Below are 27,681 nucleotides of genomic sequence, written 5' to 3'. Positions count from 1 at the left end.
CCACATTTCTTCCTTTTCTTTAATAGATTTTTAGAGTATTCCCTTTCTTTAAGAAATTCAGTTCATTTGTGTTTTTTAGGCTTGCTTGCTTTTAATGGAGGTGTCCCTGCTGTTTTCGGGGGCTTCTCATGCTTTTCGGGAATTCTGCGCTTTTCGGGGGTTTCCCGCTCTTCGCCCTTGCATTTGGCCCAAGTGAAGGATTGGGTTTTCCCCTTTTTTTCACTTTCTGAGCACAATGCCTTTAGAAAATTACTTCAAGCTTTTCAAAGGGCTTCGAACTGGATCCCCGACCGTCAGGACCGTGACTCACCTGATCACTGGATTCTACTTACAGGCCACCATGCTTCTGTGGTGCATCCTGTATTTCTGTGCTCTGACTCACCACAGCTCTGGAGCTCTTCACAGCCTCTTCTACAGGTAAGTAGTTTTCTTACTGTACTGGGCCAGTATTTATGTTTAAATTTCTCTGTTGTTCACCACTCTTTTACCTTTGTTTTACCACTGTTTTATTGTTGTTTTATGGTTGCAACAATATTGTGTGTTGTTGTATTGTTATTAGTAGCATCTTCAGTAGTGTTTCAGGGACGATCTAGAGAAAGTCTCAGGCTCAGGTAAAGGTTAACTCAGAACTGTTTACTATTTACATTACACTATATACACACTCCTCAAGGCACCTAAACTAGCATCCTCTGTGCTGGTTCTTCTTCTCCCGCTTATCTCATGTGACTGTTGTGTCATCACTCTTACAGTGGGAGGGGTCTCTCTCACTGTTTCTGTATTAACCCTTTACATTCTTATTCTACATCCCCAGAAGCTGTAGCTACACCGATCATGTTTACATGAAACCATTTTGTTAATGCTCTTCAAAACTTCAGTTTAGTACCTCATTATTAAAGGATACAACCAAAATGCCCTTAATCCTTTGTCGTAATATTAATACCTGGAATCATGGTTGTTAGTCCCTTAGGTGTCAGCCATGGCTCAGTTGGGAGCACTCTCACCTCAGAGTCTGAATGTTGTGGGTCAAGTCCAACTCTTGAATCTTGAGTGTAAATTCTAGGCTAATGCTGCAGTGCAGTTCTGACTGAGTGCTGCGCATTCAGAGGTGCCATCTTTGGAAAGGATGAGATGTTAAACCAAGGCCTCGTCTGTCCTCTCAGGTAGATGTAAAAGATACCATGGCACTGTTTTGAAGAAGAGTTCTCCCTGGTGTCCTGGCCAACGTTTATCCATCAGCCAACATTATTAAAGACCTATTATCTGGTCATTATCTCATTGCTGTTTGTGAGACCTTTCTGTGTACGAATTGGCTGCTGCACTACCTAGGTTACAACAGTGGCGACACTGTAAAGCACTGTAAAGCACTTTGAGATGTCCTGAGGTTGTGAAAGGTGCTATCTAAATGCAAGTCTTTTTTTCTTTGCATTGTCACAAATCTAGGCTCTTAACGAAATGAATGTTTATTTCTCTTATTGGCTTTTCCTTTCTTCTTTTTCTGAACTCTCTCAGACAAAAACATCCTTCTTATTGTTAACGGAGCAGAGTCTCGGGTAATCTTTCATTACAGGGGATAGTACAACTCCTTTCTTTGGAGGGCGGGTGGGGGTGGTAATTTGCTACAAATGTGAGACACAGCATCAGGCCATGTGCTTATTGTTCTCTATTTTCTCTGAGATTAAAGGCAAAGTTTTCTTTAAAGCAGTTCTGGAATGAGTTCAGTGCCAACACACTGTTAAACAGGGATTGAGCAATCAAAACATTGGGCTGAATTTTACAGACCCCCTGACAACAGGGACCATGGTGGGGGCAGGGGAGGGGCTGGAAAATGCCTCTGGGAGAGGCCCGCCACGGACCTCGACGCCAGGAAGGCTCGGCCCCATATTGCTGGCGGTGGTGAGGCCTCGTAGTGGCCTCCCTGCCACTCGGTGACGGGAGCCCAATTTAAATATATTAATTAATGTAAATAAATGAATTGATTACCGTTGCGGTCCCGCTGTCTGTCCCGGAGCGATATTGGTGCCGGTGGCTGGCACCCCTGCACCTTCGGATCCCCGGATGAGGATCTGAGGCAGAACGATGGTGGGGAGGAGGAGCAGGTAAGTTTTTCAGTGCATGAGGGGGGAGAGCGGCGTCAGAGTAATTTCATTGGTGTAGGGGATGGTGGGAGGTCAGGTGCACAAAATAAGTATTTTGGTGGGGAGGGGCAAGGAATTAAATCTATGGTTGTTGGGTGGGTGCATGGGCGATCAATTAATTTAATTTTTAAAAATCCATTCTCCTTTAAATATTTAAATGTAACGGTAGGGCTGGAAGCCATTTAAAAATGGCGTCAGCGCCTGCACAAAGGCAGCTGACGCCATTGCTGGGGATGGGCCATCCGCCTCTCCACGTCATCGGGGGGGGGGGGGGGTGGGGGGGTGGGTCTGCCCTGGCCATTTCAATGAGCAGTACCATTTAATATCGCAGCGGCTCCGCAACGTGCGGTCCGGATGGGCGGACCGCCATTGTTTACGTCTGCTGCTGATTTCGGCGGCGGGAATGTAACATGGAGCCCGTTAGACTTTTAAAATTTGCTGCATGTCAGTGTAGCAGGGTAATAATGGATACATTCTGATGCCTGGTGTGCTGTACCGGATCTCCACCTGCACAGTGTTGCCCACGGGGTTGACGTGCTGATGCGGGCGTGAAAGTTACTATCGTTATGTATGTTATCCAAAACACAGAGGTGAAGAGAGAACAACAATAGCACACAATGCTCAGGTGCTGTGCAAGTCAGGTGCAGGTGTGGTACTGAGCAAACTGATGGAGCTGCGGGCTGACAAGTCCCCAGGTCCTGATAGACTGCATCCTAGTGTCTTAAAAGAGGTGGCTAATGAGGTAGTAGATGTGTTGGTGTTAATTTTTCAAAATTCGCTAGATTCTGGAAAGGTTCCATCAGACTGGAAAGTCAAAAATATAACCCCTCTAATTCAAGAAGTGGTGGAGGCAGAAAACAGGTAACTATAGGCCAGTTAGCTTGATGTCTGTCATGGGAAAGGTGTGAGAATCAATCATTAAGGATGTTATAGCTGGGCACTTAGAAAAACTCAAGGTAATTGGGAATAGTCAGCATGGTTTTGTGAAAGGGAAATCATGTTTCACCAATTTATTGGAGTTCTTTGAAGGAGTAACATGTACTGTGGATAAAGGGGAGCCTGTTGACACACTGTACTTGGATTTCCACAAGGCATTTGATAAAGTGCCACATAAAAGATTATTGCGCAAAGTAGGAGCTCATGGTGTAGGGGGTAACATATTAGCATGGATAGAAGATTGGCTGGATGGCTGGAAGAAAACAGAGAGTTTGTATAAATGGGTCCTTTTCTGATTGGCAGGATGTTACGAGTGGAGTCCCGCAGGGGTCTGGGCTGGGGCCTCAACCTTTTACAACTTATATCAATGACTTAGATACGGGAAGTGAGGGCTTGGTAGCTAAATTTGCAGATGACGCAAAGATAGGTAGGAAAGTATGTTGTGAAGAGGACATAAGGAGGTTGCAGACCAAAACAGATAGGTTGAGTGAGTGGGCAAAAATCTGGCAGATGGAGTACAAGGTGGGAAAGTGTGAAGTTGTTCACGTCGGCAGGAAGAATAAAAAAGCAGAGTATTACTTAAATGGAGAACAACTGCATAATTTTGAGGTGCAGAGGGGTCTGGGTGTTCTAGTTGCATGAGTCACAAAAGGTTAGTATGCAGGTACAGCAAATAATAAATAAGGCTAATGGAATGCTATCCTTTATTACAAGAGGAATTCAAAATAAAAGTAGGGATATTATTATTCAATTATACAGGGCATTGGTGAGACCAGGTCTCCAATACAGTGTGCAGTTTTGGTCTCCTTATTTAAGGGAGGATGTAAACGTGTTGGAGGTGGTTCACAGGAGGTTTACTAGATTGATACCTGGAATGAGCAGGTTGTGTTGTGAGGGAAGGTTGGACAGACTGGGCCTGTTTTCACTGGAGTTTAGAAGAATGAGGGGAGACGTGATTGAAGTATATAAGATCCTGAACGGTCTTGACAAGGTCGATGTGGAAAGGATGTTTTGTCTTGTGGGTGAGTCCGGAACTAGGGGGCATTGTTTTAAAATTAGGGATCGCCCTTTTAGGACAGAGATGAGGAGAAATGTTTTTTCTCAGAGGGTTGTGCGACTTTGGAACTCTCTGCCTCAGAAGCTGGTGGAGTCGGGGTCATTGAATATTTTTAAGGCGGAGGTAGATAGATTCTTGTTAGGCAAGGGAATCAAAGGTTATCGGTGATAGATGGGAGTGTGAAATGCGAGACACAAACAGATCAACCATGATCTTATTGAATGGCGGAGCAGGCTCGAGAGGCCAAATGGCCTATTTCTGCTCCTAATTCGTTTGTTCGTAAGTCCTTCCGGCACTCTATTTGACAGGCAGCACAACTAACTATGACTTGTATTAATATAGTGCCTTTAATGTAATAAAACATCCCATGGTACTTCGCAGGAGCTCCAGAAAGCAAAACTTGACACAGCCACATAAGGAGATATTAGGGTCAATGACCAAAAGCTTGGTCAAAGAGGTTGGTTTAAAGGAGGAAAGTAAGGTACAGAGGAGGAGCGGTTTAGAGAGACAATTCCAGAACTTAGGCCCAGGCAGCTGAAGGCTCAGCCACCGATGTGAAGCAATTAAAATCAAGGATGCTCAAGAAGCCAGAATTAGAGGAGCGCAGATATCTTGGAGGGTTATGGGGCTGGAGGAGATTGCAGAGATAGGGAGGGGCATAGCATGTGGATGGATTTGAAAACAAGGATGAAAGTTTACAAATTGAGATTTTGCTAAACTTGGAGCCAATGTAGGTCGTCAGGCACAGGGGTGATGGGTGAATAGGATTTGGTGCGAGTTCGGACACAGGCAGCAGAGTTTTGGATGCCCTCAGGTTTACAGAAGCTGGAACGTGGGAGGCCAGCCAGGAGTGCATTAGAATAGTCAAGTCTAGAGGTAACAAAGGCATGATGAGGATAAATAGAGGCAACTGAATAATCTGTGTATTGGAAACAAAGAGGAAAGAAATCCCTCGATATTTAGCGAGATATGGAGTAGTTTGATCATAAAAATCTGAAAATTCTTTCAGTGAGAGTGAAAACAACAGGTGCAGAGCATCTGGGTGAACAGCAAGGATTTGATCAGCAGGGTATCAGGACAATGAATCGCATTCTGAGAACTATCACTGTGTTCCCTTGGACAGGCGATATGTTCTGCTGTGGGGAGGGTAGGGGTTGGGGTAGTGACGTTGGTATACTGCACATGTACACTATCCTGATCTTCTGGTTGAGGAAAAGAGAGGTTGGCAAGAGAGGAAAGGAAAGATAGAGCAGAAACAAAAGCAAACGAAGCTCAGACAACAGGTAGTTGGGAAGGTGAAGGTGAAGGGAATTGCCTTTTGCATTTTTACAAATACACCTTTTTTCTCATTTTTATGTGGGGATTAGTGATCGGCATTCTTCTCAGAGTCACCATGGACAAAACATTTCGTAACATTCACTTCCGAGTTTACTGTTTACGTTCTGAACCCTAACACAGCCCAACCCACCCTAACACAGTCCCTACCGCGCACTGACACAGCCCCTCGCCCACCCTGACACAGCCCCTCGCCCACCCTGAAACAGCCCCTCCCCCACCATTGAGACAGCCCCTCCCCACCCTGACACAGCCCCTCCCGTGCACTGACACAGCCCCTCCCACACACTGACACAGCCCATCGACCACCCTGACACAGCCCCTCCCTCACCCTGACACAACCTTTCCCATGCACCGACACAGCCCCTCGACCACCCTGACATAGCTCCTCCCCACCCTGACACAGCCCCTCCCCCACCCTGAAACAGCTGCTCACGCACACTGACAGCCCCTCGCCCATCCTGACAGTGCCCCTCCCCACCCTAACACAGCCCCTCACGCACACTGACAGCCCCTCGCCAACACTGACACAGCCTCTCGCCAACCGTGATACAGCCCCTCCGTACACTGACACAACCTCTCGCCCACCCTGACACAGCCTCTCCCGCACACTGACAGAGCCTTTCACCAACCCTGATACAGCCCCTCCGCACACTGACAGAGCCACTCCCGCACACTAACAGAGCCTCTCGCCCACCCTGACACAGCCCCTCCCTCACCCTGACACAGCCTCTCACCCACCCTGACTCAGCCTCTCACCCACCCTGACTCAGCCTGTTCTCCAACCACGAAACAGCCCCTACCTAACCCTGACACAGCCCCTCCTCCACCATGAAACAGTCTCTCCACCACCCTGCGATGACCCCTCCCCCACACATGCTGACACAGCCCCCCAAATTGTATTTATATGAGATCCACTGGCACTGTTGGAAGTTGAGCAGGGTAGTTCTCCCCAGTGTCCTGGACAATGAACATCACTGAAGACAGATTACGTGGACATTTGTGTTATTGCTGTTTGCGGGACCTTGCTGTGTGCAAATTAGCTGGTGCTTTTTGTACATTATAACTTCATAAAGGAGGCTATAGCTCGGCACTTAGAAAACCTCAAGGTAATCGGGAATAGTCAGCATGATTTTGTGAAAGGGAAATCATGTTTAACCAGTTTATTGGAGTTCTTTGAAGGAGTAACATGTACTGTGGATAAAGGGGAGCCCGTTGACAAACTGTACTTGGATTTCCACAGGCATGTGACAAGGTGCCATATAAAAGATTACTGCGCAAAGTAGGAGCTCATGGTATGGGGGTAACAGATGAGCATGGATAGAAGATTGTCTGGCTGGGAGAAAACAGAGAGTATGCATAAATGGGACCTTTTCTGAGTGGCAGAATGTGACGAGTGGAGGCCTGCAGGGGTCTGTGCTGGGCCCTCAACCTTTTACAATTTATATCAATGACTTCGATGAGGGGAGCGATGGCATGGTAGCTAAATCTGCAGATGACACAAAGATAGGCAGGAAAGTATGTTGTGAAGAAGACATAAGGAGGTTGCAGACCAATATAGATAGGTTGAATGAGTGGGCAAAAATCTGGCAGATGGAGTATAAGGTGGGAAAGTGTGAAGTTGTTCACTTTGGTAGGAAGAATAAAAAAGCAGAGTATTACTTAAACGAGGAACGACTGCGGAATTCCGAGGTGCAGAGGGATCTAGGTGTTCTAGTTGCATGAGTCACAAAAAGTTAGTATGCAGGTACAGCAAATAATAAATAAGGCTAATGGAATGCTATCCATTATTATGAGAGGAATTCAAAATAAAAGTAAGGATATTATTCTTCAATTATACAAGACATTGGTGAGACCAGATCTCAAATACAGTGTGCAGTTTTGGTTTCCTTATTTAAGGAAGGATATAAATGTGTTGGAGGCGGTTCAAAGGAGGTTTCCGAGACTGATATCTGGAATGAGCAGGTTGTCTTATGAGGAAAGGTTGGACATACTAGGCTTGTTTTCACTGGAGTTTAGAAGAGTGAGGGGAGACATGATTGAAGTATATAAGATGGTCTTGACAGGGTGGATGTGGAAAGGATGTTTCCTCTTGTTGGTGAGTCCAGGACTAGGGGGCATTGTTTTAAAATTAGAGGTCGCCCTTTTAGGAGCGATGAGGAGAAATCTTTCTCTCAGAGGGTTGTGCGACTTTGGAACTCTCTGCCTCAGAAGGTGGTGGAGGTGGGGTCATAAATATTTTTAAGGCGGAGGTAGATAGATTCTTGTTAGGCAAGGGAATCAAAGATTAACGGGTAGATGGAAGTTTGTTATTCGAGATACAGACAGTTCAGCCATGATCTTATTGAATGGCGGAGCAGGCTTGAGGGGCCGAATGGCCTACTTCTGCTCCTAATTCGTATGTTTATATGTAAAAACTACCTCCTTGTGTATAGAGCACTTTGTGATGTCCTGAGGGTGTGAAAGGCACTTTATAAATGCAGGTTTGTTTTAAACCATGCTGTTTGTTTGCTACAGGATCTCCTGATGTGGAGGAGCCCTGCGAGCCCAGCCTGCGGGCCTGGAGCCCAGAGCTTCACCTCTACCATATGAACATGACGGTGCCTTGCCCCCAACCGCATGGTTGCATGCTGGAGCTGCACTTCGCCCACCCTGTTGTCGCGGACTCTCTGTCGGTGTGGGTGACCTACCTCTCCGCTGGTTTGGACTGGGCCATCTCCAATTTGGAGATCCTGACTGTTGATGGAGAAAATATTCAGCTTGGGGGGGCTTACCATACCTTCTGTGACATTCCGCTCACTGTTCGAGTCAACGTCAAAAAGAAGTTGGTCGGTGTAAGGATCTACACCTTTGACGAAAAGCTGGAGCTAGACGCTGTTCTATTGACTTCCAAGGCCCAGGATCCCCTGTGCACCGAGTGCAAGTTCCTGAAATACAAGATTGTGAGGGAGCCTCCATTTCAGAAAGGACGAACAGTGACTGTCACCCAGATGGAAAGAACATTCACTGACTGGTGAGTACACGCAATGGAAGGGTGTATTTTAAGCATGTGGCATGATTTAGTATAAAACCCATTTACTCTCCAAATATCACAGCAGTATGAGATCTGAGCATGTGATCCTGGCTGTCACTCTTATGCAGAACTAAGGGAACGCTGCACTGTCAGAGTTGCCATCTTTCAAATGAGATGTTAAACTGAGGTCCTGACTATCCTCTCAGGTGGAAATAAAAAAAACCCACGGCCACCATTTCGAAGAACAGCAGGGAATTCTCCCCAGTGTCCTGGCCAATATTTATCTCTCAACCAACACCACTAAAACAGATTATCTGGTCATTATAACATTGCTGTCTGTATGTGTACATATTGGTTGCGTGTTGCCTACATTGCAATACTTGAAGTGACTGCACCTCAAAAGTACTTCATTGGCTAGAAAGCGCTTTAGAACATTCTAAGGTCAGGAAAACGTGCTATTAGTAAATGCACATTCTCATATTCTTTCTTTCTATGAACTCTATGAGCTGCCCTGATGCCTTGCTCAATAAATGATCAGAAGGTCCCAACGCTGACTGAAGCAACCTCAGCACGAGGAGCAGCTGAAGCTCCTGATGTTGGCCTCTGTACCCATGGTTTAGTGAGAGGAAAAATTTGCCAAGATTTCTGCTCCTAATGACAATCCAGTGACTCACTCCTGCTGGAAAATGTGAACATCTGGCCACGATCTCGAATGAAAGTGTGATCGGGCGCGTTGCATGGCCCTTCGCAGTTGAATATCCTAGCAATGCTCACTGTCCAAGCTCAAAATAAAGAGTGACTACAAAATGGAGAACGTACTGGACGGTATTAGAAAAATACAATGGGCCTTGTTTCCTGGGTGTTGGTCATTTTTACACACTCAGCCAGTGCCTGTTAGGACATGGTGCATCTTGTGTTAATCTTTATTAACTGATGTTAACTCAGTAAAAAAGCAGACCAGTCTGATCAACAGAAGTACTGCTGTATTTACGTGTGTCAGGGTGCTAGCTTGGCTTGGTTGCACCCTCATATGTGAGTCACAGTGTTATGAGTTCAAGCCTAATATCAAGACTTGAATGTATAATCTCAGCTGGTGTTACAGTGCAGTGTGATGCTGAAGGTGCCCCGCATTGAGGTACCTTTCTTTTTGTGAGATGTCAAACTGAGATAACCTCAGGTGAGGTTAAAGATCCCATGCCACCATTTGGAGATAAATGGGAAGTTCTTCTGGTGTCCTGAACCAGATTGACACCAAGTCCCATTGGACATTGCATATCAGTGAGAAAGAAGTGTCCAATTTATCCAGGGTCAGGATTTCCAAGGGATCATTAACCACTCACATGTTACTATGCAAGCCCCTTTTTACGTGCCATAACTTCCTGAGCAGGAACAGAGTTCACTTACTCAATTCATGCCTAGTTAGTGAATTAGAACACATCATGTTGCATGTAAATGCTCAGTACAAAATGGCTGCCTGACTCCTTCATCCTAAGGCCACCCACCAGACCATCACTCTTATTTGCTGTAAGGAAAGTGAATGGATGGCTCCTGGGGGATAGAGGCTACACTGTACAGCAGTGGCCTATGACTCCAGTCTAGATCTCTCATAGCCCAGGTGTACTGCAGTAGAACAAAACTTAATCTGCAAACCAGAAAGCACACTTTGAATATCTCAAGAGATTTTCAGCATAGTTTTGCCAGGTTATCTCAACACAATGATTTTTGTTTTTATTCTTTAATGGGATGTGGGCATTGCAGGAAAGGCCAGCATTTGTTATCCACCCTAATTGCCCTTGACAACTGGGTGACTTGCGAGGCTATTTCAGAGGTCAGTTAAGAGTCAACACATTGCAGTTAAATGTCAGCCAGACCAGGCTGTTAAATGACAGCAGATTTGGTGAAGCAGATGAGTTTTTACAACAATTGATAGTTTCATGGTACCATTACTGAGACTAGCTTTCAATTCCAGATTTTCACTTAATAATTAATTGAATCTAAATTCTACCAGCTGCTCTGCTGGGATTTGAACCCCTGTCCCCACAGCAGTAACCTTCATCTCTAGAGTATTAGTTCAGTGATATTACCACTACGCCACCTTCTCCCTTCCACACTTTGGAACTTTAAGGCGTTGGGAGGAGGAAGATGAAGGAACACAAGGCCAGCTGGATGAGCAAGTCGGCCAAAATCTTACTACAATAGCACAGTACAGCTGCAAAACATCTGCAGCAACAGCTCATCCTTATATTCTCACCAGTGGCCTGTGCATAAACAGAAACAACAGTTGAATCCACTTTGCCTGTCATCTACTGCTAATCACATGTTGGAATTGTTATGTTAAGCATTCTCCATAAAGCACATCAAACATGAACATCTGGGCAGCCAGGGTTTATGATTACTACGGTTCTGTCACTATGCTGCCTCTTGGTGCCATTCTGGTCCTATTTTTTTTTTAATTTTGAGATACAGCACTGAAACAGGCCCTTCGGCCCACCGAGTCTGTGCCGACCATCAACCACCCATTTATACTAATCCTACATTAATCCCATATTCCTACCACATCCCCACAATTCTCCTACCACCTACCTACACTAGGGGCAATTTACAATGGACAATTTACCTATCAACCTACAAGTCTTGCTAATTTCTTGCTTTCTCTTGGTGGTTACTTAGCAGCAGGGTGGTGGAAAGTGGCTTTGGTCCTGGAGCCAATGTCTCAAAGTGGCTGCAGTCACAGAGGTGCCTGCTGCAAGTTGCATTTCCTGCAAAGCCAACCTGGCACTGGTTGCTTTCTCCTGCATGTGCAGGTATTGGCAGGGTGGGAGTTTGCAGGGGAAGGGCACACACAGGTATTATGTTCAGACATCATCCCCCACATGTGCACACCTTCCAAGGTGGGCGGTGGATGTCTACTTTGATCAGCGGAGAAGCTGTTTGAACAATGCTGTTTGAATCATTAGAAAGAAGAAAGACTTGAATTTATATCGGGCCTTTCACAGTCTCAGGACTTCCCAAAGCGCTTTATAGCCAATGACGTACCTTAGAAGTGTAATGAAGGAAACGTAGCCATCAGTTTGCACACTGCAAGGTCCCACAAACAACATTATGATAATGACTAATCTCTTTTAGTGATGTTGGTTGAGGGATAAATATTGGCCTGGACATCGGGGAGAACGCCCCTGCTCCTCTTCAAAATAGTGCCATGGGATCTTTTACGTTCACCTGAGAGGACAGACAGTTTAATGTGAAATCCAAAAGATGGCACCTCTGACAGTGCAGCATTCCCTCAGTACTACACTGAAGTATCAGCCTGGAATATGTGCTTAAGTCTCAGGAATGGGGCTTGAACCCAAAACCTCTTCATTCAGGGCAGAGAGTGCTACCAATTGAGCCAGAGCTGCCAGTAAATTTAGCAACATTTTCTTCATGAAAGGTTATGAGAAATTGGAATACATGACTATGGAAGGCCATAGACATAGTCAGTTGAGGTGTTTAATACGGAGGCAGATACCAACTTGGGAAGTAAGGGCATTAAGTGCTATGGAAATATGGGGAAGGATTTTATCCTGCCCTTGGAGATGGGAATGGAGGTGGGGGGGGGGGCAAACAAACTGGCATGAGGCACCATTCCCGACGTTGCCCAGACTCCCTGTTATTTTGTCCAGGGGGGGGAAGGCCGAGAACGGCCTTACAAATCCAGGCAGTTGAGGCCCTTCCTGCCTCCACTTCAATTTTATGGAGGACAGAGGGGCCTGCCACCACATGGAGATGCCGCCAGATGTGACCTGGTGGCCTCTTGCGGGGTTGCAGGGGGGAGGGGGTTCCTCCTTTTGGGGCAATCCAGAGACTCCGGAGGACCCCCCCCCTCCCCCAGCACAGTGATTGCTGCCCCCCACCCCAACCCCCGGGAAGAACCCTCAACCCTCACTAACCACCCCTCTAACCCCTGACTGGCCCTGGTGACCCTGACCCTGCTCACCTGTCCCAGGATCCCTGATGTCCTCAGTATTGCAGAGTCTTCTGCACTACTGACAGTGGCCACTGCTCCTGGTGGCGCTGCCCGTACTGCAGAGCTGCCGCCTTCAATTGGCCGCCAGCTCTGTAGGCAGGAGCTCATCCCTTAAAGGAACAGCGTCCTCGACAGCGGGCAGTTAATTGGCTGTCCATTGTTTGATTGCAACGGGGGTCCAATGGAGGGCTGAGGTGGGAACCCCCCCAGCCTTCCGGCCCGTCGCCGGGCTGCCTGTCACTGGAATAAAATCCGGCCCACGGGTAGGGATTTGGCTTGCTGCAGATAACAAACATGAAAGAGAGTGGATGCACAGACTGGTGATATATGGAGTGCATTGTAAATTGAGTGCAAAAGTTGGGAATTTGGTGTGAGTGGATCTCCAGTAATTACTGGATGAGTAGTGTCAAACTGAAATTTAATTTAACTTTTTGAATTTAAATTAGAACTTTAAAAAGTTAGTTAACAAAAACTGTCCATCAGTGGCAGTTAACTGTCAAGCAGTTGAAAGTGATTGCCTCAATCGAGGTTAATGACAGAATCACAGAATTGTTACAGCACAGAATGAAGGCATTGGACCCATCTTGTCTGTGCCCGCTCTCCGACAGTGCAGTTTACCTAATGCCACTCCCTGGGCTTCTCCCCGTAGCCCTGCACATTCTTCCTTTTCAGATAACAATCCAATTCCCTCTCGAATGCCTTGATTGAACCTATCTCCACCGCACTCTCAGGCAGTGCATTCCAGCTCCGAACGACTCGCCGTGTGAAAAAGTTTTTCCTCATGTCGTCATTGCCTCTTTCGCCATTTACCTTAAATCTGTGTCCTCTTGTTCTCGATCCTTCCACCAGTGAGAACAGTTTTTTTCTACCTACCCAGTACAGGCCCTCATGATTTTGAATTCCTCTATCAAATCTCCTCTCAACCTTCTCTTCTCCAAAGAAAACAGCCCCAGCTTCTCCAATCTATCCACATAACTGAAGTTCCTCTCCCCTGGAATCATTCTTGTGAACCTTTTCTGCACTCTCTCCAATGCCTTCACATATTCCCTAAAGTGTTGCACCCAGAACTGGACACAATACTCCTGTTGAGGCCGAACCAGTGTTCTCTACAAGTTTAACACAACTTCCTTGCTTTTGTACTCTACGCCCTTATTAATGAAGCCTACTGTGAGCAGGAAGCTGAGTCAGCACTTGTAATCTGGGAGTGGATCAAAACATTGTATAAAATAGATAATATCTGTTGATGCACAGTATGGTTTTAAATGGAATGCATTGTACACTGAATAAAAGTTTGCAATTTAGTGCGGAGGGGAAGGAGCTGCTGCTTTTTGCCTCCAACTTGTTGTAGTTCATGTAAGCTTGAAGCAGTGTTTAAAATTTTGTTCTGTATTCTCATGCTAAGTGCAAATATATAGAAAAAGAAAACAAACTTGCAATGAACTTAAAAAGTAGATATAAATAATCCAGACTAAGATTTGGTGGAGCAGGTTGTGTGTTTGGACTGAGGTATGAGGGAGTTTGTGAACAGTGAGACTGTTCTGAGTGAGCACACCTGGACTGGTTGTCTCTGTCTCAAATCTCTGACTCAGAGTCATTGAGCTGGAGTGCGAGTTGGAGACACTCTGATACATGAAGGGATGGGTGGAGAATCTGGATAGTTTGCTCCAGAGCTCAGTCACGCCTTGTAGAGAGGTGTACTTTCAGAATGGGGTTGGTGTGACTGAGAGTGTAAGACAAACCCAGGTAAGATAGAGAATAAGGATCTGCAGAAACTGATCCTATCCCACAGGTACAGTGTACTTGCTGCCTGTGCGGATAAAGATAAAGACTGTCGGAAGAATCACGGCACCTTGGAGCAGGAGGCTGTCCAAAGAGGGGAGGAGGAGGAAGGGTAGCTTAATGTGGTAGTTGTAGGGGATTCAATAATTAGGGGACTGGAATTCATCATTTGTAAGCAGGATTGAGAGTCCCAAATGGTATGTTGCCTTCCTAGTGCTAGGATGATGGATGTCTTCAACCAGCTTGAAAGGATATTGGAGAGGGAGGGGGAGTATCCAGTCCTTGTGATCCATGTTGGGATGAACAATGTATGGAAGAGTGGGCAAGAGGTCCTGTTTGGAGAGTGCCAGGAACTAGGAGCTAAATTAAAGAGCAGGACCTCAAGGGTTATAATCTCTGGATTATTACCTGCCCAATTTGGAAAATGGCATAAATGTAACAAGATTAAGAAAGTAAACACTTGCTGAAGGAGTGGTGCAGGAAAGAAAGGTTCTTTTTCATGGGACACTGGCACCAGTACTGGGACAGTAAGGAACTCTACCAATGGGATGGGTCTACCTGAACTGGGCTGGGACCAGGTTCCTAGTGGAAAGGATAAATAGGGCGGTCATGAGAACTTTAAACTGGGCGAGGGGTGTGGATGGTGGTGGAGCTCAGGTGGAAAAGGTAGTATAAAAGTTCAAAAGCAAACAAAAAGGAAGTGAGTACAGTAACAGTCAGAAATTGTGCTTTAGGCACTACAGGTAAAGGGAAAACTAAAAGATGTAAAGTAATTAAAGCAGGAAATAAGAAACATGTGCATTAAACATTAGAACAGAAGGACAGATTAAGGTCTATGGCCCAAATAAGCATTCTTTATGCAAACAAACTAAGTATAAGGAGCAAATTGAATGGATGAATGAATTGCAGATGTATATTTAACTCGGAGGGTATAACATAGCCATTATTGAGACATGGTTACAAGACAGTCAGGACTGGAAATTAAATAAACCAGGTTGTAAGGTCCACAGGAAAGATTGTCAGAATGGTAGAGGGGGAGAAGTAGCCTTAATGATTAAGGGTGAGATCACGACAATGATATGAGAGGATGTAACAAGGGATAACAAGACAGTGGAGACTTTATGGGTAGAATTAAGAAACACAAAAGGATTTAAGACAGTAGTGGGATTGGTGTATAGGCCCCGTGGTAGCAAGTGTGAAGTGGTAGAATGTATAAATGCAGATATTAGACAGTCATGTAGCAAAGGCAGAGTGGTTTTAATGGTGGATTTTAACTTTCATAGAGATTGGGATAAATAGACTAGCACACGTCAGAAGGATAGTGAATTTCTTGAGTGTGTCCGGCATAGTTTTCTGCAGGAATATGTTCTAGAACCAACAAAGAGGCATACCACATTAGATTGAGTAGTGAGCCAGATTTAGTTCACAGCCTAACGGTGCGTGAAAATTTATCTGATAGCGAACATAATATGATCACGTTGGAAATAGTGTTTGAAAGGGAGAAATGTGAAACAGCTACTAAGATTTAGGTAAGGCCAACTTCAATGGGATGAGACAGAGACTGTCCACAGTAAACTGGGCAAATCAGTTATTGGGTAAAGTGACAGACGATCAGTGGGAGGTGTTCAAAAATAATTTTATGTGATAAAGAATCAGCCATCTGGCTTCCCTTCTGTTTCAGGAAGGAGAGGTTTAGGGGTTAAAATCTCCTGGGAGCCCCGCCCAGACAACTGCCATCCTGAGTTATGTATCATACAGCTCGATATAAACATATATATCTCCCTATTTCAATGCTCACTATGTACATATGCATCTATCTCCCTATATACAATGCATCTCTCCACCTACTATATAGCCACTATACTACTCATTACACACTCTGCAATTCACTTGATAATATGCATCAAACTAGATACTATACAACTCACTATGCACTGTACAACTCTCGTTTGAACATGTAAAGATGTTAATCACCGCTTCTAGTTTTCTAAATGAAGAACATATTTTAAAAGTCATTTGTTTTAAGAGAAAAATGAAGCACAAGATAAACTTTATTTTGAAAATAAGCTTGATAATGTGACCTTTTCCATGAATACAGATCTGTACTAAACTGTTCTGTTAGATTCTTGACTGAAGTTTATTTTGGGTTCAATGACAGATTATGGAAAGAAAGAAATGTATTGCTGTTCTGTTCTACTGTTCGTCACCATGAGTCTGTATGTGTTGAGGATATGTACTGCTCCCTGGGTCTTTCAGTAACCAATGAGAGTGTTTCTATGTGGGAAGAGGGAGACAGTGGTGGTTTAAGGAAATATCTCGTCTTCACTCTCCTACAGTTCACCACTGTGTTTCCATGTACAAGTGGGTAGGGGGTATGTAAGCATTGTATTACCTTCTTATGCTGCTACTGTGAGGCAGTCATTCTGGAGGCTGATAGTTATGAAAGCTCATTTGCAATTTACGCATATTCGCTCTTGGGTAAAAACCAGGAAGTTTGACATGGAGGTCCCTAACGGGAATGGAGGGATGCATGGCAACCAATGTCTGGAGTCAGTCCAAAAAATATTACAAATGTGGTAGGAAAACATGCTCTCATAAGGTTTGTATCAGGCAGGCATGAGCTGAACCATCGCCATTAAACTGGCTCATAGCTGCTATCTGAACAACTCGCTTTCAGTTAGCTGGCTTCAGGCTTAGATGATGGGGAAATGTCTTGGGGTGGGGAACTGTTTGAACTTAAGCAGCTGAAAGGTCAGCTCAGGTGTTTACCCCCATGCTTTACCATTAATAATTGTTTCTGTGTTAGTTCTTAGGGGAACATTTTGAACAAATCCCTGTTTTTCATTCCTGTGGCTGGTTGCACAGCCTCTCATTAACCACACATACCTCATTTGTACAGTACACAAAGACCTTTTGGGCCTTCTCCCAGTTGGTCCTAGGTTATGAGCTGGGGCTTACTGCTCTCAGAAAACCTCCCCATGGTGCTGCTCAGCCCTGGGATCTCCGTCATCAGAGTTCTGCCAGACCAGGGGCCTCTCTGGTTGCCTTTATAGGAAGTTTGAATTTGTTTTCATTAGATTTCACACCATTGTATTTGAATTTTGTGCTTCTGATCTTGTCTTTTTATACATCAAATTTTCACTGTTACATAACTCATTTTTCTCCTTCAAAAACTCTGGGGGAGTAACTGGTGTTATTAATGTTTGTGCTTTCAGGGAGGTTGTCCCAGGCAGAGTTTACAGCTACCAAGTAAAGGTGACAGCCGGAGCTACATCTAGTGAACTGACCCCACCTCTGATCTATGTACATGGTAGTCCCTTCTGTGGGGACGAACGAGTGGAAAAGTAAGGGAAAAAAAGGATTTATTTTAGAAACAATATACTAATAATCTATTGCTGGGTTCATTTTTGTTTTAAATGTTGGTTGTGAAGTGTTTTCCTATTGAGTACTAGGGGAACTGGACTCTAACAGTCCAAACTCATTCATTTGAGGTCCAGCTCAACAGTAAGAGAGGAGAGCTTTTTCCACCTGCAGTATTGGGCTGGTTTCAGTCTCTGGACAAAGAAGTGAAAGTTTGGTGTCCCCTGGATCTTTCTTTAACAGGTTGAAGACCCCTGTATCATGGTTGTGTTGAAATCCAGGTGTTGAAGGTGAGGGATCCAACTTGTGATCGATGAATTGACTTTGACTTACTCCCAACATTCCAAACAATACCAGAGCTCCTTGAGGGTTCTTTAAGAATTTGAGCTTAAGTGTGAGAAAAGTCACAATGGGCATTGCATGAATTTGGCATAGCAGGTTCAAAGGATCTGTCATAATCTGCTGAAATGGGCTCACGGACACCAGTGCAGTATCCATTGTAGATGTGAAATGGCCAGGCTGCGATATCCCAACTGTGATTCCTGGACTGTGTTGAGTTTGTTGACCTCAGCCAGCATGTGCTGATGTTCAAACATAAAACAGTAAGATATCCCAATATTCTTCATAGCCAATGAAGCACAACCACATTTTTTTTAAATGTAGGTAAATACAACAGCCAGTTCCACACAGCAAGCTTCCATGGTCCAAAGGTCTAATGAGATAATTAGCCAGTTACTTTGTTTCTGCTGATTGTTGATCGAGGGATGAATGTTGGTCAGGTCATGGGATCACTTACATCCATCTGAGAGAGCAGAAAGGGCTGTGGTTTAAAGTCCCATCGAAAGATGGCAATTCTGATAGTGCAGCATCTTATGCTGAAGTCTCTGGAGTGGGACTTGAACTCATGATCTTCTGACTGAGGTGATATTCCGTTGAGCCAAGCTAACATTTTTGTCTAATTTTTTTTCAATTGCATCAGATTTTTCTCATGATATTTCTGCCAAACTGAAATACAATTCTTCAGGCATCAATTGCTCTCCTGTGTCCTGACCAAGCAGCTCTTCTTCCTGCGTGACTCTGGACACTGGCTGTCAGGAGGGTAATCTGTCCTGGGAGGTATCACGAGCCTGTTCTGGTCCTTTCCAGTAGGAGTCATTAAATAGTGAGCAGGAACAGGAGGGAGTTTGTCTGAAGTTTCTCCTTCCCAAAAACTACCTTGTTTGAGAAACTTTCCTGGTGTGTGGGGCTCAATAGCACGCTGGGTGGCACATGTGTTGACACTGCCATCTGGGGCACCTTACGTATTGGTGGACATCAGTGGGTGAAACAGGCTGTTGGAAGACCATGGGAAACAGCTGACAAACTAACAACCAAATAAAATTACAAGCGTGTGAGCAAATGCAAAAAGCAGCACACAACTCAATGATACCTTGGGTGTATCTGTCTCTTCGATTGGTTCTGAGCACAGCTATGGAACACAGCCAAATCAGGTTCAGCAGTTGGTGATACCAGCCGGCGGTGATAACTCAAATATAAAAGCGAAACACTGCGGATGCTGGAAATTTGAAATAAAAAGAGAAAATGGTGGAAGTACTCAGCAGGTCAGGCAGCATTTATGGAGCAGACTGCACTGTGAACAGCGAATACAGTATACGAAATTGAAAGAAATACGTGTTAATTGCTGTTTCACCTGGAAGGAGTGTTTGGGCCTTGGACGGTGAGGAGAGAGGAGGTAAAAGCTCAGGTGTTGCATCTCCCACGCCTGCATGGAAAGGTGTTTTGGGAAGAGGAGGGGATGATGGGGATAATTGAGGAATGGACCAGAGGGAATGGTCCCTTTGGAATGCTGAAAGGGGAGGGGGAGATGTGTTTGGTGGTGGTGTCACGCTGGAAGTGGCGGAAATGGCGGAAGAGAATCCATTGAATAAGGAAGCTGGTGGGGTGGAATGTGAGGTTCTGGGATGGAGGGGAAGGGGTGAGAGCAGAAGTGCTGGAAATGGAACAGAGATGGTTGAGGTCCCTGTCAGCCATGGTGGTGGAGGGAAATCTTTGATTGAGGAAAAAAGGAAGACATATTGTTGGAGAAAATCCAGATTGTGCCCAATTGTTGAACAAATTCTCCGGACTCAGACGTTGAGAATCAAACCCTTTATTGCATGATATCATGGGGGAGCACACCTTACCTAAATGCGGTCCAGTGCTACTCCCAAAGAGCTACAGATCCCCGTGGATTTATATAGTATAAAAGAGGCAGAGCTAACAGTTTCACAATTAGATAAACACCCACAAGACTGCCTACGTAACGGTGCACCATGCAGGGTCAGACATAAAACCGCAAGATAACCACAGGACTGCCTACGTGACTATACACCATGCACAGTCCGAGGTCAGCAAAACATCAGTTTCAACAATAACAAGCTAGTTCCTTAATTCAATGCCCACTCCAGACACCATATCTGGCCGTAATGTCTGATTGTGGTTAGCTGCTCTGTCTACAATTTATGACCGTTGGTTGTGGTTAGATTAGCTGTGTCCTGCTTTTCTGCTTCTACAAAGTTAAGTAATAATTAGCAAAGCTAAGAAAATTTCTCCAACACGTATCAGAAGCACTGGTATGGAAGGTTGCATCGTTCGAACATTTGCGATGGAGACAGAGAAGCTGGGAGAATGGAATGGAGTCCTTACAGGAAGCAGGGTGTGAGGAAGTGTAGTCAAGGTAGCTGTGAGAGTCAGTGGGCTTATTGGTTGATAGCCTATCCCCAGAAATGGAGACAGAGAAATCAAGGAAGGGAAGAGTCAAAGATGGACCATGTGAAGGAGAGAGAAGAGTGGTAATTGGAAGCAAAGTTGATAACATTTTCCAATTCAGGGCGAGAGCAGGATATAGCACCAATCATCAAAGTACCAGAAAAGAGGGGCGGGAGTAAGACTTGAATAAGGAATCTTTCGCATATCGCCCCAAAAAGGCAGGCATAGCTAGGACTCATGCAGGTACCTATAGCAACACCTTTAGTTTGGAGGAAGTCAGTGGAGTTAAAGGAGAAGTTGTTCAATGTGAGTACAAATTCAGCCAGGCAGAGGAAGGTGGTGGTGGTTGGAGGCTGGTTGCGCCTCCGTTCAAGGACAGTCCTGGTGGGGGATGGAGGTGTTAGAGAGATTGGACGTCCATAACAAAAAATGCTGGAAATATTCAGCAGAGCAGTTAGCATCTGTGTAAAGTGAAACCGAGTTAACGGTTCAGGTTGATGACCTTTCATCAGAACTGGGAAAAGTTCGGACTGTAATAGGTTTTAAGTAAAAAAAAAATGGGGGATGGTGGAAACAAAGCAAAGCGATGGTCTTTGATAAGGTGGAAAGTAGGAGAGATTAAATGACAAATGAGTTGGTGGTGCAGTGCCAAAGGGAGTGGCAATGGGACAAGTAAAGAAACAAAACATGTATGTAGAAGAGATGTGAATGGCAGAACGATGAGCAGCTGCGAGCCAAAAGCAAAAACAAGAGAAAAATGCAAATGAACCCAAAATTTGCAAAGAAAAAGGAAACAAAATAAGGCTGTGATAACTCAGTACCATGAGTGCAAACTCCGAATTAAACCATTGTCCATCATTAACACACTATAACATGAAAGACAGCCAGCACGATGAAGCAGTTGGTATTGGAGAGCAATACACACTGTGCTGCTAATAATGGTGTTGCTGCTTTTTCCATTAACATGAATGATGAGTGGAACAGCTATCTAAATGGAGCTACCAGTCTTGGAAGCCTCCTGTAGATCAGCCTACCTGTCAGCTTCACATGCCGTGTGATGCGTAGGATAAGGAGGTTTCACATGGGGTTTTAAAATATTTTATGTCTATTGTTTTGCCACTCAGGAATCTCGGAGAAGAATGTGATGACGGTAATTTGTTAGATGGTGATGGCTGCTCAAGGAAGTGTCAGAAAGAGGATAACTTCAACTGTGTGGGTGAGTTTGCACTAAATAATACAGACCTACCCTTTCCCAGATTGTAGATAACACAGAGAAACTGTTCCCTATGTTTAGTTGCATATATATATCCAGATATTGGGTCAGTGTGTGTATATTATATATAACCAGGTAAAGGGCTCTATGCAAATGTCATCTATATCCAGATTTTGGGACAGTGTGTGCAAATTATAATATACACACAAAGCCCCTATATCTGGTGAATTATAATATATATGCACTGTCCCTATATTTGGTTATATATAATATACATATACTGCCATTATACCTGGTTATATATAACCACATATAGAGACAGTGTGTATATATTATATGTAATGTACACATACAGTCCGCATGCATTACTTATAATATATACACACTGCTTCTATTTCTGGGTATATATAATATATACACATTGCACACCACCACCTTCTCAAACAGCAATTGGGGGTGGACAATAAACACTGGCCTTGCCAGTGCGCTCACATCCCAAGAGCAGATTTTAAAAAATGGATATCTGTAATATAGACACACTGCCACAATATCTGGTTATATATAATGTACACATATTGCTCCTATATCTTTACCAAGGAAGAAGATGTTGCCCAAGTCATAGTGAAAGAAGAGGTATTTGAGGCTTTGGATGGGATAAAGAGGAGGTATTAGATAGGCTGTCTGTACCTAAAGTTGATAAGTCACCAGGACCAGAAATGCATCCAAGAATACTTCGAGAAGTAAGGGTGGAAATTGTGGAGGCACTAGTCATAATCTTCCTCCTTAGATACAGGAGTGTGCGAGAGGACTGGAGAATTGCAAATGTTACATTCTTGTTCAAGAAAGGGTGTAAGAATAAGCCCAGCAACTACAGGCCAGTCAGTTTAACCTCAGTGGCAGGGAAGCTTCTAGAAATGATAATTCAGGAAAATGTTAACAGCCATTCGGACAATTGTGGATTAATTAAGGAAAGCAGCATGGATTTGTGAAGGACAATATGTGTTTAACTAACTTGCTTGAGTTTTTTGATCAGGTGACAACAGAAAGGGTTGATGAGGGTAATGCAGTTGATGTGGTGTACATGGACTGCCAAAAGGCATTTGATAAAGTGCCACATAACAGGCTTGTCAGCAAAGTTAGGGCCCATGGAATAAAAGGAACAGTAGCCACATAGATGAGAAATTGACTGAGTGACAGGAAATAGCAGTTGTGAACTGATTGTTTTTCAGACTAGAGGAAGGTATACAGTGGGGTTTCCCAGGGGTCAGTGTCAGGACCCCTGCATTTCTTGATATATATTAATGACCCAGACTTAGGTGTACATGGCAGAATTTCATAATTTGCAGATGACACAAAACTTGGAAGTATTGTGAACTGTGAAGAGGATAGTGATAAACTTCAAGAGGACATAGACAGGCTGGTGAAATGGGCGGGCAAGTGGCATATTAAATTTAATGCCGAGAAGTATAAGGTTATTCCTTTTGGTAGGAAAAATGAGGAGAGGTGATATAAATTAAAGGGTATCATTCTAAAGGGATTGTAGGAGCAAAGGGACCTTGGGGTCGTATGTGCACAAAGCATTGAAGATGGCAGGACAGGTTGAGAAAGTGGTTAAGAAAGCATATGGGATCCTGGGCTTTATAAATAGGGGCATAGAGTGTAAAAGCAAGCAAGTTATGATAAACCTGTATGGAACACTGGCTTGGCCTCAACTGGAGAATTGTGTCCAGATCTGGTCACTACAATTTAGGAAGGATGTGAAAGCATTAGAGAGGGTTCAGAAAAGATTCACGAGAATGGTTCCAGGGATGAGGAACCTCAGTTACATGGATAGATTGGAGAATCTGGGGCTGTTCTCCTTAGAGAAGCGAAGGTTAAGAGGAGATTTGACAGAGGTGTTCAAAATCATGAGGGGGCTGGACAGAGAAGATTGGGAGAAACTGTTCCCGTTGGTAAAAGGATCAAGAACCAGAGGACACCAATTTAAGGTGATTGGGGAAAAAAACAACGCTGACATGAGGAAAATCCTCTTATGCAGCAAGTGTTAGGTTCTGTGCAGGGCTACGGAGGAAAATGGTTATGGAGCTGAATAGGTAAGTTGCACTTGCAGAAAGCCAGCATGGACACAATGAGCTGAATGGCCCTTCTTCTGTGCTGTAACCATTCTATGATCTGCTCCTATATCTGGTTCTGTATAATTGTTATGAATGCTGGACATGCAATATGATTATGTCTTAAAAACTGATTGTTAAACTTTAAGATGGAGTCCAAGCAGTCAATTGACCTCACATCCACTCATCTTAAGGACAAAGCAGAAATTTTGGTTGCCAAGACAACAGAGAGCACAGATCAAGGACTTTATTTTTTGGAAAAAGAGAAATGGCAGGGGTACCACCTGAAGAGCAATGGGTTTCACCCTCTCAGACTTTCGGATTGTTAGCAAGGAGTCAGTGATTCTGAAGGTGCAAATATACCAGGCAGCTGTTCACACCTGGGTACAATGGAAGGCCCAGGTGATTCTGTGAAACTAGACTTTTGGACTTTGCATATTGGAACAAGACAATAAGCTATTGACATTTGAGTCCAGATAAATGTAACAGATTTTCTGAAGACAGACAGTCCGTAAGAAGAGAACCCAGCAGTTGCAGCCTCAGAGAAGGCTGTAGGGAAGACAATGAACAGTGGTGGCCTCAGGAAAGAGAGAGAGAGTGCGGGAACACCTGCTCTCAGAAGGCTGATACAGTGAAAGGCTGCGAAAACCTGAACTTTTTTGAAAGTTGAAGTATGCAGAGAAGTAGAAGACTAGCAGGATCACCCAGGAATCGTCTTATTCATGGACGTCCAGATCGGAAGTGCTCGGAGATGTGAGTGAGGAGGACATTAGTTTTGAAAAGGTCTGGGAGATCCAACCCATTACAGTTGGGACGAGTTTGGACTTTTAACTGCACAGATTTCGCCATCAAGGAGGACTGTGTAACATATAAGTGTTGTGTGAGGTTTTCAAGTATTTTTAATAAGTAAAGAAAATACCTTTTTTTTGTTTTAGTTTTAGAGATACAGCACTGAAACAGGCCCTTCAGCCCACTGAGTCTGTGCCGACCATCAACCACCCATTTATACTAATCCTACACTAATTCCATATTCCTACCACATCCCCACCTGTCCCTATATGGCCAATTTACCTATCAACCTGCAAGTCTTTGGCATGTGGGAGGAAACCGGAGCACCTGGAGACCCACACAGACACAGGGAGAACTTACAAACTCCACACAGGCAGTACCCAGAATTGAACCCGGGTCGCTGGAGCGGTGAGGCTGCGGTGCTAACCACTGCGCCACTGTGCCGCCCACAGTGGGGTATCAGCTACTTATAAAGTATTATCTAGTTAATGGGAATTTCTTTTTAATTTAGTTATAATATAAGTCTTAAAACATGAAATCTTTTGTGTAATTCTTTAAATTGGTCTGTGGGTTCATATCTCATATTTTTTAACATTAATGGCCTCACTGAGGTTGTAACAAATTTGGAGGTTCAGGTCCAGAGTACAAATTCAGAGGGTGTAAAATGGGTACAAAAAGACAATTTCACTTGCACTGAGAAAGGTTGAATTCGATGAGAAAGAGAAGCCAGGTAGTTTGCACTGGATGGAGAAATACTTAGATTATGCGAACAGAGAGTGACAGGAAGGTTTGTGGATGAATCTGGTTTAACTCGTAGTTTTGATTTGGCAAGGAATATTCCATTTAGTGTCTAAATTCAGTGAGGAAGGAGTTGAAATGTACTTTGAAAGATTTGCTACGAAGTTGCAATAACCGAAGGAAAGTTGGACAATTTTGTTGCAAAGTGCATTAGTGGGAAAAGTGTTAAGTGGTATATTCAACACTTTCGGAGGAACAGTCATGTGATTGTGAAGTGGTTAAAAATGCAGCTCTCAATGATTATGAGTTGGTACCAGAGGCTTACAGGCAAAACTTCAGAAATTTGAAAAGAAAGCAGAGTCAGGCATTTATGGAATTTGCTAGAGAGAAGGAAATGATATTTGATCATTGGTATCAGTCCATGAAGATTGCACAAAACTTTGAAAGCATTAGGGAAATAATTTCAATGGGGGAATTTAAAAATAGTATCCCTTCAGGAATAAGGCTCCGCCTGGAAGAACATAAAGTTGGTAAAATAAGGGATGCCGCAGAAATAGTGGATCATTACAAGTTGACCCACAAAAGCAGTAGTTATAGGCACCGATTTGGAAACTTTCAGAGGAGTTGGAAAGATAGGAGAGTTCATAATGAGAAAAGATTCAGTTTTAGTGAGAGAAAGGATAGGCAACCCTTAGAGTGGTAAAAATAAAATCAGGAGACTAGGGTTGAGCCAAAAGGACCAGCACATTATTTTTGTAATAGAAAAAGGGCATATAAAATCAGAATGCTGGAAGTCAAGGGGCAAGTCAGCAGCTCTAGTAAGTCTGTCCTGGAAAGGATGCCCCAGTAGGTGGTGCTGTAGACAAGCCAGTGACTTTGGTGATGTTGGTGAGTGAACAGAAACGTTCTTCCTTGTGTGCTGATGAATTAAGTCAGGTCCCTGAAGGATATAGAAGTTTTGTGCTCAGGGGTAAGGTGTCCCCATATTTGTCAGATGAGGCAGGCAAGCCAATTGTGCTGCTTAGCGATACAGGGGTCACTCAGTCATTAATGGTAGCAAACCCCCCAAATAGTGCTATGCATGTGAAAGTCATAATGCAGGGCATTGAGGGGGCGTCATTTATCAGTTCCATTGCATGAGGTTAATTTGCAATGTGTTTTAGTCATTGGTCCTGTAACAGTGGGGATTGTTCCAGATTTGCATATTGAAGGGCTGGATTTGTTGCTAGGGGACGACTTAGCTGGGGATAGGTATTGGCAACTGCAGTGGTTTCAAAAAAGCCAGTTGATGTTGCTGAAAAGGAAATTTCGCAGGAGGAATTTCCTGGAATATTCTCAGATTGTGTAGTGACAAGACTGCAAGTTCATGAGATTAAACAAGCTGAGATGGATCCAGTTGTTGTGGAGGACAATTCAGGCTTTTGGTTGGCTGAGACTTTTTTTCCAGGATTTGGGTGGGGATATTGGTAGAAAAGGCTCCAAAGCTGGCAATGGTGAATTGTTTAGCAGATCACATTTGATTGATGCCCAACAGGCAGACCCTAGTTTAAGACATGTTCTAAGACAGAAGCTGAAAAGGTTCCTTAGTGCTATTATATTAAGAATGCCATTCTAATGAGAAAAATGGGGACGTCCCCAGAAGCCCACTGATGAGGATTGGGCTATAATTCATCAGGTTGTTGTTCTCACGGGCTACTGTAGTGAAATTTTGAGAATTGCCCGTGAGATCCCAATGGCAGGTCATGTGTGTATTCAAAAGACTCAGGCCAGGATAAGACAGCATTATTATTGGCCAGAGTTGCATAAGGATGTGGTTGATTTTGCAGAACTTGCTATACATGTCAGGTAGTTGGGAAGTCACAGCCTTTGATTAAGCCAGCCCCACTGATACCAATAACTACTTTTGACAAACTGTTAAGTCGGGTTCTTGTGGATTGTGTAGGATCCTTACCCATAACTAAGTTAGAAATTTCTCCTCACCACCATGGATTTGTCTACTAGGTTTTCAGAGGCAATACCTTTGAAAAAGTCCACAGTAAAAGTTGCGATTTATTTTTATTTATTTATTTAGAGATACAGCACCAAAACAGGCCCTTCCGCCCACCAAGTCTGTGCTGACCAACAACCACCCATTTATACTAATCCTTCATTAATCCCATATTCCCTACTACATCCCCACCATTCTCCTACCACCTACCTACACTAGGGGCAATTTACAATGGCCAATTTATCTATCAACCTGCAAGTCTTTGGCTGTGGGAGGAAACCAGAGCACCCGGCAGAAACCCACACGATCACAGGGAGAACTTGCAAACTCTGCACAGGCAGTACCCAGAACTGAACCCAGGTTGCTGGAGCTGTGAGGCTGCAGTGCTAACCACTGCACCACTGTGCCACCTGCAATTGAGGGGTTAATTCAGTTTTTCACGAAAGATAGATTGCCAAAAGAAATTCAGTCAGA

At 44.2% G+C, this 27,681-nt stretch overlaps 1 protein-coding gene across 1 annotated transcript in view; it reads left to right on the top strand.

Annotated features, from left to right (window-relative positions):
• The window catches only part of pappa2 (pappalysin 2), a 573,700-nt gene that overhangs the window by 295,711 nt on the left and 250,308 nt on the right, over positions 1–27,681 (top strand). Inside the window, exons 7-9 of the mRNA XM_068036526.1 lie at positions 7,981–8,476; positions 17,477–17,605; positions 21,494–21,585. Of these exons, the coding sequence (XP_067892627.1) occupies positions 7,981–8,476; positions 17,477–17,605; positions 21,494–21,585 (717 nt within the window). The remainder of the gene's footprint in view (positions 1–7,980; positions 8,477–17,476; positions 17,606–21,493; positions 21,586–27,681) is intronic.

Source organism: Heterodontus francisci, chromosome 8 (genome assembly GCF_036365525.1).
Source record: "Heterodontus francisci isolate sHetFra1 chromosome 8, sHetFra1.hap1, whole genome shotgun sequence".
NCBI lineage: Eukaryota > Metazoa > Chordata > Chondrichthyes > Heterodontiformes > Heterodontidae > Heterodontus > Heterodontus francisci.
The sequence above is the reverse complement of the archived record's forward strand: the minus strand, read 5'-3'. Positions and strand labels throughout refer to the sequence as shown.